Source organism: Drosophila mauritiana, chromosome 2L (assembly GCF_004382145.1).
Source record: "Drosophila mauritiana strain mau12 chromosome 2L, ASM438214v1, whole genome shotgun sequence".
Classification (NCBI taxonomy): domain Eukaryota; kingdom Metazoa; phylum Arthropoda; class Insecta; order Diptera; family Drosophilidae; genus Drosophila; species Drosophila mauritiana.
Window position 1 is genome coordinate 2,162,361 of NC_046667.1, and position 13,432 is coordinate 2,175,792.

At 45.3% G+C, this 13,432-nt stretch overlaps 7 protein-coding genes and 1 long non-coding RNA gene across 9 annotated transcripts; 2 read left to right on the top strand and 6 right to left on the bottom strand.

Annotated features, from left to right (window-relative positions):
* Window positions 1-2,498: 2,498 nt before the first annotated feature.
* LOC117150397 lies at window positions 2,499-3,196 on the top strand. The gene is made up of 2 exons (XR_004460762.1): window positions 2,499-2,602; window positions 2,672-3,196. It is a non-coding gene; the product is annotated as an uncharacterized LOC117150397 (long non-coding RNA).
* Window positions 2,791-4,877, bottom strand: LOC117150385 (sodium-coupled monocarboxylate transporter 1). The gene is given in 8 exon segments (XM_033317251.1): window positions 2,791-3,486; window positions 3,546-3,959; window positions 4,019-4,086; window positions 4,148-4,199; window positions 4,251-4,316; window positions 4,369-4,528; window positions 4,573-4,722; window positions 4,783-4,877. Coding segments are annotated over 8 exon segments (1,701 nt in total).
* An 875-nt stretch (window positions 4,878-5,752) lies between these two features.
* On the bottom strand, window positions 5,753-8,812 carry LOC117150292 (2-phosphoxylose phosphatase 1). Its single transcript, XM_033317115.1, has 5 exons — window positions 8,457-8,812; window positions 7,953-8,271; window positions 7,757-7,897; window positions 7,106-7,691; window positions 5,753-7,051 (listed from the first exon to the last, which is right to left on the bottom strand). The coding sequence occupies exons 1-5, from the start codon at window positions 8,551-8,553 to the stop codon at window positions 6,431-6,433; spliced, it is 1,764 nt and encodes a 587-aa protein (XP_033173006.1). The 5' UTR covers window positions 8,554-8,812; the 3' UTR covers window positions 5,753-6,430.
* Window positions 8,813-8,915: 103 nt separating this feature from the next.
* On the bottom strand, window positions 8,916-10,214 carry LOC117150341 (ubiquitin carboxyl-terminal hydrolase). The gene is made up of 4 exons (XM_033317192.1): window positions 10,073-10,214; window positions 9,792-9,932; window positions 9,587-9,729; window positions 8,916-9,513 (listed from the first exon to the last, which is right to left on the bottom strand). The coding sequence occupies exons 1-4, from the start codon at window positions 10,106-10,108 to the stop codon at window positions 9,150-9,152; spliced, it is 684 nt and encodes a 227-aa protein (XP_033173083.1). The 5' UTR covers window positions 10,109-10,214; the 3' UTR covers window positions 8,916-9,149.
* A 237-nt stretch (window positions 10,215-10,451) lies between these two features.
* On the top strand, window positions 10,452-11,379 carry LOC117150349. Its single transcript, XM_033317204.1, has 3 exons — window positions 10,452-10,594; window positions 10,649-11,095; window positions 11,224-11,379. The coding sequence occupies exons 1-3, from the start codon at window positions 10,522-10,524 to the stop codon at window positions 11,355-11,357; spliced, it is 654 nt and encodes a 217-aa protein (XP_033173095.1). The 5' UTR covers window positions 10,452-10,521; the 3' UTR covers window positions 11,358-11,379.
* Window positions 11,380-11,386: 7 nt separating this feature from the next.
* LOC117150328 lies at window positions 11,387-12,502 on the bottom strand. Of its 2 annotated transcripts, none has more exons than XM_033317181.1 (2): window positions 11,702-12,502; window positions 11,387-11,643 (listed from the first exon to the last, which is right to left on the bottom strand). In XM_033317181.1, the coding sequence occupies exons 1-2, from the start codon at window positions 12,389-12,391 to the stop codon at window positions 11,518-11,520; spliced, it is 816 nt and encodes a 271-aa protein (XP_033173072.1). In that variant the 5' UTR covers window positions 12,392-12,502; the 3' UTR covers window positions 11,387-11,517. The 2 variants fall into 2 exon arrangements, with proteins under 2 accessions (XP_033173072.1, XP_033173063.1); XM_033317172.1 differs by having other exon boundaries at window positions 11,387-11,646; window positions 11,702-12,501.
* A 207-nt stretch (window positions 12,503-12,709) lies between these two features.
* On the bottom strand, window positions 12,710-13,036 carry LOC117150375. Its single transcript, XM_033317240.1, has one exon. It carries the CDS (start codon window positions 13,012-13,014, stop codon window positions 12,781-12,783), a length of 234 nt encoding a protein of 77 aa, XP_033173131.1. The 5' UTR covers window positions 13,015-13,036; the 3' UTR covers window positions 12,710-12,780.
* Window positions 13,011-13,412, bottom strand: LOC117150366 (protein CEBPZOS). Its single transcript, XM_033317229.1, has 2 exons — window positions 13,219-13,412; window positions 13,011-13,165 (listed from the first exon to the last, which is right to left on the bottom strand). The coding sequence occupies exons 1-2, from the start codon at window positions 13,346-13,348 to the stop codon at window positions 13,032-13,034; spliced, it is 264 nt and encodes an 87-aa protein (XP_033173120.1). The 5' UTR covers window positions 13,349-13,412; the 3' UTR covers window positions 13,011-13,031.
* Window positions 13,413-13,432: the final 20 nt, after the last annotated feature.

Here is a 13,432-nt window from a genome sequence, read left to right on the forward strand (position 1 = left end):
TCTGGTCTAATATTTATCTATTCACAAAATAAATTAGAAATGTAAATATGCACTTACACCGAAAGAAAAGGCAAGTGCTATTTCACTTTACTAGATTCTCGGGTGAAGGGTTTGTGATATATAATATAATAATATAATGTGCAAAAAGAATAGTTTCAAATTTCTTTTCTCCACTAGCATATTCTATCCCATACTCTGATTCCCCAATGTCATCAATTTAATCAAATTGATGCCTGCAGCACATTAGTTTTTCTTCGTGTATGTAGAGCGGCTCTCTGTGTTTGTGGTCTATGGGTGTGAGAGCACGAGTTCAAGAATCGTGGGGATGGGGCGGAGGCGGTGGGGCAGGGGGTGGTGCCTAGGGCTCCTATCGCCGCCCCCTTTGGCTGTTGTTGCTGGATGTGGCTGCGGATGGAAAACTGTGTGCCCCTGCGCTCGCCCATTTGAAAAGTGCATCGAGTGCAACGAGTGCAGCGAGTGCATCTCCCGACGTTCAGCCATCTGCCAGCCGAAGAGCAGCAGAAATGTACAAAAACAAGAAAAACGAAGCCTAGTTCGACGAGCCTAGATCCGAGTGCTTGGGAAAACTCTTTCGTGTTTGCTGTTTGCTTTTCTGTTAGACGATCCCCCTCGAATGCAGCGCCCGACTTGCGCCTGCAACTGGCAACCCACCTGTGTGTGTGCAACTCCAACTGGTTGCATCTATTCGGGCGCCTAGGAAAAATCCTGTGCATAGTTTTTCCCCAAAACGGAAAACTCCACTGCACATAGAAGTCGACACACTGCCCCGCAATAGAATAGCCCCTCGCTTCGAAACTGGGGATTAAACTCATATTTCGCTGGCGCAGCACCAATGAAAAATGGTTGAGAGAAAAAGTTTGAAAAAAAACGTTGTATGATTTTTCTTCGTCAATATTTTGTAACAGAGGCGCAGCACCGATGCAGAAGCAGCTCCTCTGCTCGAAACGAAATGCTTGTGTAACGAAATAAAAATGCACAGAGCGAGAGTGAGGAAGCGATGAAGAGAGGCATAGAGGGAGGCTCCCCATCGCCGTCTCCGTCTCGCACTGCAGTCACTGCCCCAGTTCTGAGTTGGTGTGCGTGTACTTTGTTGCTTTTTTCAATGCGGGCAAGCGAGGCGGAGATAAGTGAAACGAAAGAAAGAGCAAATGAGCAATGCATTTTGACGATTGCCTTGGCACAGTGGGACTAAGTGAATACATTCAATTTTAAAATCATAATGGTAAAATTTGTTTTATTTAAAGTACCTAGATTGAATTTACTAGTTTACTAAAAATATTTCACTATTTACCATGCATAGTTTTGTATACTACTTTAATAATGTCCGTCCCACTGTGCGAGTGCAAGGCCCCTCTCTCTGCCTCTCTCACTGCACGTGTAACTGCAGTTGAGCGTAACAGAGACGACAATAGGGGGGCCAGGCGAAAAAAGGCAGGGTAGCAGCCGGGAGGCGGTGGGTGCAAGTGCAAGTGCAGCGGAATCGACTGCGGATCGAAACGGCCCACCAACTGAGTGCAGGCTGCGAACTGTGCCCCCACTCGCCAAAACACGAAAACAGCCCAGAAGACGAAGGCGCACTCAGCGGCGTGCAGAAAAGCGGAGAAGCATTCGCCGCTGCACGCGTACTGGTGCACGTACAGTGGTGTGCGTTGCACTAACATGTATCGGAGATTCGTGCAAAAATCTCATCGCACGCCGGTGGGCGCACCTGCTCCGCCCCCCTTTTACTCGTATCTCTCTCTCGCTCGCTCGCGCCGACTGTGATTTTTTTCGCCCGGCAAGTGCATCGCTCGGCTGCGAAATCTGGGCTCCTTTTCCCAATGTAACACAACCATGCACCATGCGAGCGAAGATTGCCCCTAGGGTCCATTACGACACATATGTACGCTGCTATTTTACAGGATCTCGTAAGGGGGCCTTACGAGAGCAGCAAAAATAATGAACCCGTCGAAGGAGCGGCCAGGTCCCCCACATTACAACTCCACCTTCTCCTGCGAGCCACGTAAATTCCCCTTGCAAATGCGCGCTCCTGCTTCACTTTTGTTGCTTTTCCCATCTTCGGCCGAGAGCTGCGTGCACAAAAGTAACAAAATGTACTGAATGCCAACAGGCTCTCAGTTTTGAGGAGAGCGACGATTTTACATTACGCTGTTCTCAGTACGGTACACGCGCTCATTGCGCGATGCCCCCCCACTCTCGCTCCCCACTCTGACTGCTTCGCTGGCTGTGCGAGTGTGTGTGTGCGGCATACTTGCGCTCTGGTTCTCCCCACCCTGGTTACCCCTCGCCCCGCTCTCCCACACGGACTACAATGACTCCACACCACTCCCCTCGCTTGCGCTGTTTTTTTGCCTTTGGCGCGGTCTTTGCTCTCGTTTGCTTTATCACTCTTGCTTTTGTTGCCCCTCCGGTGATGCGCTTTTGTGATTGTGTGTGCGAGAGCGGGACAAACAAATATAAATGCAATGCTTGTGCAGTTCTCTCTTCTCAGTTGTCGAAAGAGATGCAATCTTAAAGCTTGGGGAAATCCAAAGTGAGAATTTTAAATATTCAACTTGTTTAAGGTTCTTAAGTTCTTAAGGTACTTAAAAGATGATTCCCCAAATGTTAGTCAGTTGGCTGAACATTATTCCTTTTTCTCAATTAACAGTGGGATATCCTGGACAGAGTTTTCCTCAGCATTTCCCTGTTTGAAGCATTCTTTTGGAAGAAACCTGAAATGGATATGGATTTCTATTAACCATACTGATAGTGTTTATCCTCATGCAATTACCTGTGAATCACTGGAGATATCAAATCCGAGTCGAGACTCTTGATATCCGTAGGCTTGGTCACCAGAGAGACCAGAGAACCCACAACGACAACCGTAAGTGCCCCAATTGGGTTTATCCATTGGAATGAGAGTCGGAATAGTGGAAACACCTGCTCCTCGTCCACCCAAACATTTTCGGGAGCAGTCACATTGCCGGGGCAACTTGCGAGGGACACAGGAAGCTGATGGTGATGAAGTTGTCCGGATGCCGCCGCAATTTGCGACCCGAAAGTTATCCATCCCGTCAGGAGGAAGCCAGCGATTCCGCCCACCGCAGTGCCCACTGTATTCGCCCAGGGAACCAGCACTCCCAGGGTAAATATGCCAAAGGTGGAACTAGTTGCGATGGCCACCAGAGACATGCAGATGCTCAGGATGCCACTCACTTTCTCCAGTAGAAGCACCGCGCCAAATACCAATAAGCCCATGGTCAGGATGGTGGCTTTAACGATAATCGCGGAGGCAGTTTCGCCCGGCTGCATCTTAAAACAGCCACGGACTATGTCCTGCAGGATGACCAAGGAGGTGGAGTTTAGGAACACGGAGAGCGAACTCAGGCCAGCTCCAAAAATACCGGCTATGAAAAGCCCTGGCATTCCATAGATGTGACCGACACTCTGGGCTACAAAGAGGGGCACCAGCTGATCTTTATTCTGCTCAGATGGAAACTATTTAAATGCATGTCCAAACGAATTACAGTAAGAGTACCCACCATGATTTGCCCAGCACTCAATGGATCACAATCCTTGTACATGTTAAAGATGAGCAGTCCCAAGAAGCTGAGAACCGACTAAAAGATGACTGATCCGAGGACAAACAAGGCAATGGAAGTCCTGGCCATTTGCAAGTTGGGCAAGGACATGTAGCGATGCACCATGGTCTGGTGCACCGCCGTAAGCGAGGTCCAGTAGAAAGCGCCGCCGATCACCACACTCCAAACCGTATTGCGCACATACGGCGAGGGATTGATGTTGCCAAATATGAGGCGTCCACCGGCCTGCAGGCCTTCGAAGAAGTCATCCACGTCAGGGATGTAGCAGGTGGCCAGGATGGCCACAACCACAACGGAGGCAAACATGATGGCCACCTGCCAGATGTCCGTATGCACCACTGCCTTGAGCCCGCCCTGCACGTGATAAGTTGGTAAAAGTTTAAAAGTGCTGAGGGCCTAAGGAAGTATCTTACCAATAGAGTGTATATAACGCACACCACAATGATCAGGATCTCTATCATGTGAATATTTAGACCGGAAGCTGTAGTAGGCAACACAAAGTTCAAGTTGAATAATGCGAGAGTCGTTCGTATAGTTCTTACCCTGATTCAAAGCGAGGGCTGGCACAAAGACCACAAAAGGCGTATAAAGTAGCTGAAATGTATAATGTATAATGTATGAAATTTGCAGATGAGTGCAACTTACCACTTCGATGACAAACATTATGGATACTATGTTCCGTATAAGCGGGTGAAAGCGCATTCCCAAGTACTAGATACGAACACGTTAAGAAAATATAGGAGCACTTTGCTGGCATTCCTACCTCATAAGATGACCGCACTTGAAGAGCCGAAAACACGGGCAAGTAGATGTAGGAAACAGCTAGTCCTTGGATGACAATGGCTAGGACAATCAGGGAATATTGGGTGCCATAGTAGTAAATCTCGGATGGAGTTCCCAGTATTGCAACGCCCGAAATGAAACTAAACAGAAGGAGTGATATTTGCAGTGTATCTGATTTTCTCACCTCGCTATCAGGCTCATTGCGACTGGGAAAACCTTCAGATTGCCCGAACCCATCAGATACTCGTTCATCTTTTTCGATCCGAAATTCGGCATGGATATCTTCGGGGTATCCGTAGCCGTTGGGCTGGTTTCCACCGCCTTTTTGGTCTTTCTGTGGTGCATTTAATAGTTAAAATTAGTTTTTAGTATTAGTCTGCAGCATCCTGCTCACTTTATCCAACCGAAATACAGTCCTATGGCGATGGATAGTATGGTCACGCCCAGGAAGACCATGTAGTCGACCATTCCGAATATGTAGGTGTCCATGCTGGCTGGTCTCTTCTGGGGAAATGCCAGCTAAGTTAATTGGAGGCTGAGTTAGCCGAAATTTGATTATCCTGCGCCGAACACTAAAGTGTTTTTACGAAAACTCTTTTCTAACCACTTTTGTGAGTCAAATAAAATGCTCCAGGTCTAACCACCTCTAAAATTCGTAAAGCACTACCAAAAATATGTGGTCTACAAAAAATGGAATTTTTAAAAAACGAGTTTTTACTTACCGGTTCCATGGATCGCCTATTTTTATGGGATTTATTTAAATATTGGTGCTAAAGTGACACAAGAACGGAAGCTTTAAGAAGAATGAACTTATCTTGCGGAAATATTAAAACAAATGTAACAATGTATTTTGAATGCCCTCGAGAAGAAGTCTGGTGATAGTAAAATGCTAAAATTTTCATTAAGATCTTGCGAAAAGAACGACATTTTAGTTTATAGTATAGCTTTCTTTTAAATCTATAAATACATTTATAGGGCGTTTTATCTTTGAAATCGAAAGTGTCACATAAATTATGCCAGCGGGAAATGTTATGGAAAACGTGTGTTTATTACTTTTATAAACAATATAAAATATAGAAAATATAGATCTAAGTGTAGTTCCATAAATAAATCTATTATGGCCATTGCCATAAATTAAACAAAACGCCCAAATTCTGGCAATGAAAAAATCCGCAGTCACATAAAATAAACTTAAAAGAAAATATATATATGTAAATATTGGCTGGTCCGTGATCATGAAAATATATAAAAACTTGACGTAAAACATTGAAATTAATGACGTATGGATATGTTTCCCAGCCTTTCAAAACTTTAACCCCTTGACACCATAAATAAAATATTTTATTGAAGAGGCGCCAATAATATTAAAATTCGAGAACATTTATTTCAATTCAAATTTTCTTAGTTTTCACATTTACAATTTATCTCTTAAAAATATTACTTTAGGCTTGATATGCTTGCGTTTCGGTTTTTTGTGTTGTTTCCAGATGGTTTTAAAATAGTATGCTTATAAGATCTCAATATAGATTTAACGAATTCGTGGAAATTTTGAATTTTATATTTGCTAATTATCTATATGTATATTAAAAAATTGTTCTTTTAAGGTATTTAATCAAGAACTAAAAATTCGCATCTTTCTAGAGTTCTTTTACTCTTTTTTTTGATATGTTCTTATAAATATGTTGTAATTGCTAAAACTCGTGGAAGGGTTTTCCTAAGATTTTTCATAATAAACCTCAAAAGCTGATATGTTTGCGACATCAAGTTTCATTTCCGAAACTTCCTTCAAACGCTAGATTTTTAGAGAGAGGTTCTTATAGTCTAACAAGTGCTCCATTGATATGTATCGTTTTCGATTTTAGTGGATCAACAAGTTGAATGCATTAACTAAATTCCAACTAATTTTGTAGATAACATCGCTAAAAAGCGGTCGTTTCCAGTTCGGGATTAGCCTGGACATCGTGCTCTTCCTTTCATGTGTGGCATCTTAACTACTTATCACAGTTTGAAAAGGGATCTCCTACTCATCAGCTGGTGGGCTGCTAAAACTCTCCAGTTTTTGGGGGATTCACAGCGCCACAGGCTTCTTTAAAATTGGTGGCGTTCAGCGGACTGAAGTAATCCTCGTGCAGGAAGCGAATGATGTTCTCGATGGGACAGAGATCGGCTTTGTTGCCCCTGGAATCCCTGGTGACCCGTAGGCTTTTGCCTCCCTCGCAGAAATCGATCTGCTGCGTGACATCCTTTCCATTGTACACCACGCGGAAGTAGTAATCGGTGTGAGCTTCGCTCCGGTAAACTTCGAATGCAAGTCTGGAGGCATAGGCTATGGTTTGGCCCTGGCTGGTGATGATTCCCAGGGCAGCTGTGAGATACTGCATGGTGCAGTCGTGTCCAGAGTAGAGGACAAACTTCGTCCTGTCGCCAGAGATCATCTTCAGCATGTAGCTGACTATGTGACGGATCATTCCATAGGATCGCAGCAATCCGGACAGCTTGTAGTACGAGTGACCAGCGGAGCGTTGCGATAGCTCGTCCGCAAAGGACATCAGTGTGTCCACGTGGCTGGGCTCGACGCAGCCCTCTTGAGCTTCATCCGCCTGCACTGAGGGATTCCCATTTTCCACCTCGGGGGAGTCGGGTTCCACCTGTGTCTGCGCCTCCTGGGGACAAGTAACATGAAACCTCCAACATTGCAGGAGCTCTTTAATAGTTACCTGCATCAAGTTGGCAGCTGTTTCATCCTGATCTATATTAATCACATCCACCAGTTCCTGATTGGAGTTCTTTCTAATGGGCTTTGGCGTGGAAAGTGCTTTTTTCCTGCGACACGGCAAGGTGGCGTCGTGGCATAGAACCGTCAAAAGGGCATCCACCACCTCGAAGGGATTACTTATGCCATTCGGAGTGTGCTGCAGTATGGTGCCTCCGATCCACTGCATCACATCCAGGACATCGCCACGTTTCAGAAGCTGCTTATCGCCCATGGCCTCCAGACGTTTCCGCAGCAGTGCCGACTGAGGACAGCTGCACTCGCCGAAGCAGAAAGCCATGCTGTGCGATTCCCGAACATTCAAAGCCAGCCACTTGTCCGCCGGAAGCAGGGTGAACAGCATGGCCAATGCGGACTGGAAGGTGCGACGATAGCGAGTGGTGAAGACCACAACCTCATCCGAATTCAGAAGCGTGTGAGGCGTCGTTTCCACTGAGGCTCGGTTCGGATTCGGTTTGAGCAGAAGACTCAGTGGATGAGCGTAGACCTGGTGCATGATGTCGCCCACGTGTAGCAGCTGCGAGATTCCCCTAGTGAATAGGAAGTAAGGCGTATGATTAATAGCGGCATTGAATCCCGTAGTGCATTCACTCACTTGTAGGTGAGCTGCCCCAGTGGACAACCACGTTCTGTGGCCGGCAGCAGTGGAAAGCCATGGAACGGCCCCACCTTGTTCCAGTACATGTGATTTGATCCCGAAGCGGAGCTACTCGAGTTGTACAGAAAGCTGCGATACCTAAAGGAATACCACGTAGCAATGAATAAATATTTCGGGAAATGTGGTAACCCACCTGTTGACCAGGTTATCTGAGCCACCACTCACGCCGCAGTTGATGCCAGCACTGCGAACGTGGGATATGGGTCCCCGATCCCCGTGCCTGATGACCAGGAGCACGCCCTGAAGCTTCCAACCCTCCAAGATGCCGCCATCATCCAAACGCTGCAGTTGAGCCAACGGAGCACAGCGTTCTCTGTACTTGGCGAATCGTTGTGCAGTGGAAGATGGCAAACTATCGCCGCCCAAGGAACTGACGGTGCCAGACGAGCTGGGCCCGAAAACTGAGCCACCGCCTGGAGTCGACTCAACATTGCCCATGTAGCGATACATTCCTAAAAAGGATTATCAAAGGTAGGGATTAGCTATTGGCTTAGGAATATAACAAAGCACTTCTCGTCTTATGCGAGTGTTGACAACCATTAAGTAATTGGGTCAATTTAAGAATATTTAATATTTATATTTGAATATATATTTAATGTTTTCTAATGATTGCCATAATTTCTACTTTTTCACTTACCCGCTATAAGAAGGAATATCCAGACGCTGAGCAGCACATAGCAGTAGAAGGCTCTGTGTTGGGTGGCCACTCGCATCAGTTCCTTGAGCAGCCTCATCCTGGCCAGAAAGTCCGGCTCTTAACTGCTGCCCGCTAGCTCCACTGCTGCTCCTCGGCATCAACTCGTTGGGCGGCACTCCTGGAGGGTTTTCTGCCGATTAGATAGCTCAGATATACTCCTATCCAGCTCTTAAATTCCAGGCTATAGCTCCGTTTTACGGGGATTGCGTTTTGAGTGCTAAGTGTAGAAAAAAACAAGGTTTAAGCGTTTACGTGGAGCACGACTAATTGGCAGGGCATGCGCACTGGAGGCCACATTGTTATCAGCTGTTGGCACAGAGGTGGTGGACAAAGGGGGAGTTTGAACAGCCAAGCCTGTATTTATATATAGGTATATTAAAAAGTAAAAGCCGTGTGGTGTTCAGTATAAGCTTAGCATCAAGCTAGAGTGCACTCTTTAATAACAATCATGGTGTTCCCAATACATATGCGGCTTTGGCTCAATGCGGAATAAATATGCGTAAACTATTGGCCGGCTGAAAGGCGGGGCTTCGTTCGCCTTTGCAGCCTGGTTTAAAATATGTTGGATATATAAATGTATAGTCTGGCAGATCTGGGATCTTGGTGGTTCTGAGTTATGGGATTAGTTACACCCTACTGTTTGGTCGCAGTCAGGGCCAAAACGGTGAAGCGCACTTCGTTGGGATCGCGAGCCATGAACTCCTTGCAGACCTTGGCCGCATCCTTCACAAAAGTCTCCTCCGAAGTTGGTCCGTGCTTGATCGGGAAGGACTTGCGGCCATCCAGCTCGTACAGAGTACCCTCCTTGTTCACCAGTGCGATGAAGTGGTGAATCACCTTCACATGATCGGCGGCATTGGTCTGGCCCTCTTGAGCCAAGGCCTGATGATCGGCGGTGAACTCCTTGTCGTTCTCCAGGGCCTTTCCGCGTTCCTCCGGGGACAAGGAAACTGTCTTCTCCAGGAAGTCCTTCAGTACTCCGCTGTCAATGTCCACTCTGCATAAAGATTATATTTTGTAACAGATACGATTATAAACTATCTTATATAGAACGAATTTAACGGACTCACTCTTTGTTGTTGGCCACGCTGTGGATCAGGGCGACGGTTCCACAGGCGTTGTGGGTGAACTGGCGCATGTAGAAGAGATCGTCGGGATGCTGCTCCTGCAACTCCTTGATCCGATCGTGCTCCTCGGCGCGGTGCTTCTCATACTGAAAATGGAACCTGGTTAGCCAGGATAATAAGATAAGAAGGAAGTCTAAGCTTAACCCACGGTTTCGCTGCACGGAAAGAGCAAAATGAACGCCTTTACGGGACGCGGAATCCATTCCAAGGTGTCATCTTCCAATCCGATGACGTCAGTTACCGACCAGGCTGGCGACACGCCCAGTTTATGTATATACTTGGTCAAAACCTGGAAAAGTGGGAATGGGAAGGTTTTAATGGCGTCTTTTCACATTATTATCCAAAGGAAGCCGACATTTTGGAACAAAGAAACAATGAATGTGCAACTGGAAGTGCGGTAGGCAAAATCTTTACTGGTAAAGTCATTACCTCGGGATTAGATTCAAGTGGTGTCCAGGTCAACATCTTTTTGAATTTGGCTTAAGCAGTGATCTGATTGAAAATTCAAAGCTAAATGAAGGATTTATACAGACAATTACCGGCACTTTTGACGAGCTTTACCTTTTTTCTGAATGTGGTGTGTAAACATTGATTTGGTCGAAACATATCGATGATAAGCTTTTCAATTGTGTGTACCAAAGCAATTGATTTATTGCATCTAAGGAAAACACCAAACGATTATGAAATAAATATCAAAATGTCCATTCCCTATTCAAATAGTTATATTTTTATAAATGCCAGCATTGAATATATTCATTTATCGATATTAGAAACCATTAGTGTTGATAAGCGCTCAAGCTGTACCAGCATATGTTGAACGTATATCCCAACGAGGTGGTGTGCATACACTTACTGAAGTAAACAACATTGTTTACAAAATGACCAAAGCGAATAAAACGCCGCAAAAAGCAAGTGAACCGAATATTAATGGATCCTTGACACCAGTTCGATGTAAGTTGCCTCCAAGAACAAAATTAGCTTATTATTTTTTTGCATCGTTTGCAGATTTGGACAGCCAGCGCCTGCAATCGCCCACGAGTCACGACGCGAATTTGGCCACCTGCAAAACGAGATTGGAGGCCATAGTCAAACAACTCCAGGATAACTACGCTAAATGGCAGCTGGCCCAACAGCGGGGCACCTCCATTTGCTATACTATCGAAGCCAAGAAGACCAAGTGTCTGGAGAAGAGCCATGAGGAAGGCAGCTCCCTTTACCCGGATGATCTACAACTGCCCTGCAACAAGTTGGCCATCATAGCCTCTATTTTCGGGGATATCGCAAATAATACAAAGGAAATCCTTAGACAACTGAGAGGTATATTCAAATTACCGGGATCTGCAGCGGATACGATATTCTACAGGTCCTGGAAGTTGCAGCAATTCGTGGTTTTCGCAAAGGAGCTATCCGAAAGATATGAGAAGGAGGCTCTGGTCAAAATTGAAGTTGCCGGTAGGAATTATAAAGCTCCATTTTGTTGAAAACAGCCCCTTTAATCGTATGAAAATTCTAAGAACCACAGATTAATTTCTCAAATAGCTTTTACCATCTTAAATATAATCATGTTACTTTTCTTATAGGAAACATTGCTCACTCGACTGAAAGAAGCCAGCTCATTGCGCACACAACTTTATGGGAATTTCCCGAGCACGTGGATTCCTATGTCCACCTGGGGTTTCTTCTCCTCGCCGAAGAAGTCAGTTTAAGGCAATAAATTAAACAATTTTTCAACTTAATACAACATATGGTTTCTATCAAATGTTCATATTGGGCAGTAAAACTTCATTACAGCTTGAGATTATGCGAATGCTATAAACTTAGGTCCTATGAGAAAATGGGAATGCAACTATTAAATGCTTCGTTGTTCGTTTGTTCTAAGTCTTAACGGAGATCCGCTCCATTCGGGGAGCGCTGCGGAACTTGGTCCACCACCAGATCCAGGCGCACGAAAATCCCACAGCCAAGGTAGTGTAGTACAAAATTGTAGCCAGGCTCCACTTCTTCTGCAATGCAAATTTGTATAAAGGATAATATTTTCTTATTTCTTGCAATATTCACCTTCTTGTGACTCTCGTTGGCCTCTACTTTCATCTGGCTCCTTGCGTTCTGGACATTAGCTTCGATTTTTGCGAGATCCTTGGCAATCTCTTCGGTGATCTGATTCACGCTTTTCAGAGTTTCCTGGGCAAAGCAGCTGGCATATCGTTTGTCGCCCACCACGACGTCTTCGGGAGTCGAGACCTGCAGCTTGTAGTTGGTGGCCGCTAAAGAGGCGCGCAGGGACATAAAGTGGTTGCCAGCATTGCCCAGAATCTGATTGTTGTAGGATTCGGCTTCAGGATGGTTGCAAATGTATTCGTAACTGGGATTCTGGTTGGGAATTTTGTCGAACATCTCCAGGAGCTGTTGCCGTTGCTTTCGACACTTGAACCCGAAGAGTTCCAAATCTTCGTCGGTGAGAGATGCCAAATCCAGATAGCTAATGTTCTCGTCAATAAGTTTGTCCACACAGGTGTTGGCGTAGTCCGTTTCCACGCTGGTAGAGCACAGCAGGCCGTTGAGGATCTCCCTCTCCCGGCGTGTGTCCCTGTGAGCCTTTTGGCGAACCCACGGACGTCGCTTGTAGCCCAGGAAAGCTCTATCCAAGTCCTTCTGCTCGGTGTGCGAGTGGAAGTTCTTTGTGGCCTCAAACTGGATGGTCGGCGGAATCTTGGCCATCGACACCAATGGCAAATCTCCCGCGGACATGGTGTGCGTGTTTGTTGCCTTAAACTCTGTCAATAATGGAAATTAAATTACCATTAAAATGCAATTGCGCTAAGATTCGCTGTCTTGATAATCGAACGTTTTCGAACACTGCAAATAGGGGTGGTCAAGATTCCTAACAGATCATGTTAAAAGTAACAGAAGTGTTAAGGGCTCTGTAAACTTTTAAAACCAGAATATTAATAATTTAGTAATTTTAAGTCCTTTTTTTCTATTTATCATTCTTGTATGAATCAAATTTCAATTGATATCAAATTTCCCTCTAATAAATCACCCTACCCTACCAATCAACGATTAAGATTAAATGCTTAACATTTGTATTTTAAAAGTATAACAAATTGATAAATTGACGATTAAGCTTCCTAACTATCCTATTTTTCGGCCGATGACCTGTAGATTGGGGCACTGGTGGTGGACGCCTCCTGCAGCTTCTTCATGAACAGAGCCTTTCGCTGCTCATCCGCACTAAGTTTGGTACTTGAAACGGAGGCTTTGATGCGCTCTATTTTGTCGACGTTCGGCTCGGTTAGCACCATTAGGCCGTAGCCCATTCCTCCGAAGCCAATCAGCCACAAAACGGACTTAAAGTAGGGATTACTAAGCATTTTGGAAGCGGTATCCTCTAGTCGCTTTTCTTCAAAGCACTCCAATAACTCGCATCCGCCTGTCGCACTGTGCTGTCTCCCACGATTTCACCAATTTTGTAGTAATAGTCCAGAACGAAGGGATAGTTCTCGTGAATGTGCTGGCGAAACTCTAGGAGCGGATTGTTATTAACGATCAAAATAATTATATAAATATCCTCCCACCTCGATTCGTGTTCATGCGGTAATAAACGCCGTAGCTGGCTGCAAAGCAAACTGCTTCGAGGACAAAGAGTGTTTTGGCACTTCCTTTGATGAATTTCCAAAGTGCAGGTTTTGGTGTTTTGGGCAGCATTTTAAGTGAAAGTGGTAAATATTAAACACGTTTGCTTTCTTAAAAAAGAGGAAAACAAAATCACCTACCAGCTTATCGATAAAA

What these genes read in the sequence shown, in the direction of transcription:
- LOC117150375 (XM_033317240.1), bottom strand. Translation starts at nt 13,014, where the DNA reads ATGCTTAGTAATCCCTACTTTAAGTCCGTTTTGTGGCTGATTGGCTTC.
- LOC117150349 (XM_033317204.1), top strand. Translation starts at nt 10,522, where the DNA reads ATGACCAAAGCGAATAAAACGCCGCAAAAAGCAAGTGAACCGAATATT. An exon ending in ATCCTTGACACCAGTTCGAT is followed by an intron (nt 10,595 to 10,648) that starts GTAAGTTGCCTC and finishes CATCGTTTGCAG; the next exon opens with ATTTGGACAGCCAGCGCCTG. An exon ending in GGTCAAAATTGAAGTTGCCG is followed by an intron (nt 11,096 to 11,223) that starts GTAGGAATTATA and finishes CTTTTCTTATAG; the next exon opens with GAAACATTGCTCACTCGACT.
- LOC117150366 (XM_033317229.1), bottom strand. Translation starts at nt 13,348, where the DNA reads ATGCTGCCCAAAACACCAAAACCTGCACTTTGGAAATTCATCAAAGGA. An exon ending in CCGCATGAACACGAATCGAG is followed by an intron (nt 13,166 to 13,218) that starts GTGGGAGGATAT and finishes ATCCGCTCCTAG; the next exon opens with AGTTTCGCCAGCACATTCAC.
- LOC117150328 (XM_033317172.1), bottom strand. Translation starts at nt 12,391, where the DNA reads ATGTCCGCGGGAGATTTGCCATTGGTGTCGATGGCCAAGATTCCGCCG. An exon ending in CCAACGAGAGTCACAAGAAG is followed by an intron (nt 11,647 to 11,701) that starts GTGAATATTGCA and finishes TTTGCATTGCAG; the next exon opens with AAGAAGTGGAGCCTGGCTAC.
- LOC117150292 (XM_033317115.1), bottom strand. Translation starts at nt 8,553, where the DNA reads ATGAGGCTGCTCAAGGAACTGATGCGAGTGGCCACCCAACACAGAGCC. An exon ending in GATATTCCTTCTTATAGCGG is followed by an intron (nt 8,272 to 8,456) that starts GTAAGTGAAAAA and finishes AATCCTTTTTAG; the next exon opens with GAATGTATCGCTACATGGGC. An exon ending in CTGGGGCAGCTCACCTACAA is followed by an intron (nt 7,692 to 7,756) that starts GTGAGTGAATGC and finishes CCTATTCACTAG; the next exon opens with GGGAATCTCGCAGCTGCTAC.
- LOC117150341 (XM_033317192.1), bottom strand. Translation starts at nt 10,108, where the DNA reads ATGTTGACCTGGACACCACTTGAATCTAATCCCGAG. An exon ending in TCTTTCCGTGCAGCGAAACC is followed by an intron (nt 9,730 to 9,791) that starts GTGGGTTAAGCT and finishes TTCCATTTTCAG; the next exon opens with TATGAGAAGCACCGCGCCGA. An exon ending in AGCGTGGCCAACAACAAAGA is followed by an intron (nt 9,514 to 9,586) that starts GTGAGTCCGTTA and finishes ATCTTTATGCAG; the next exon opens with AGTGGACATTGACAGCGGAG.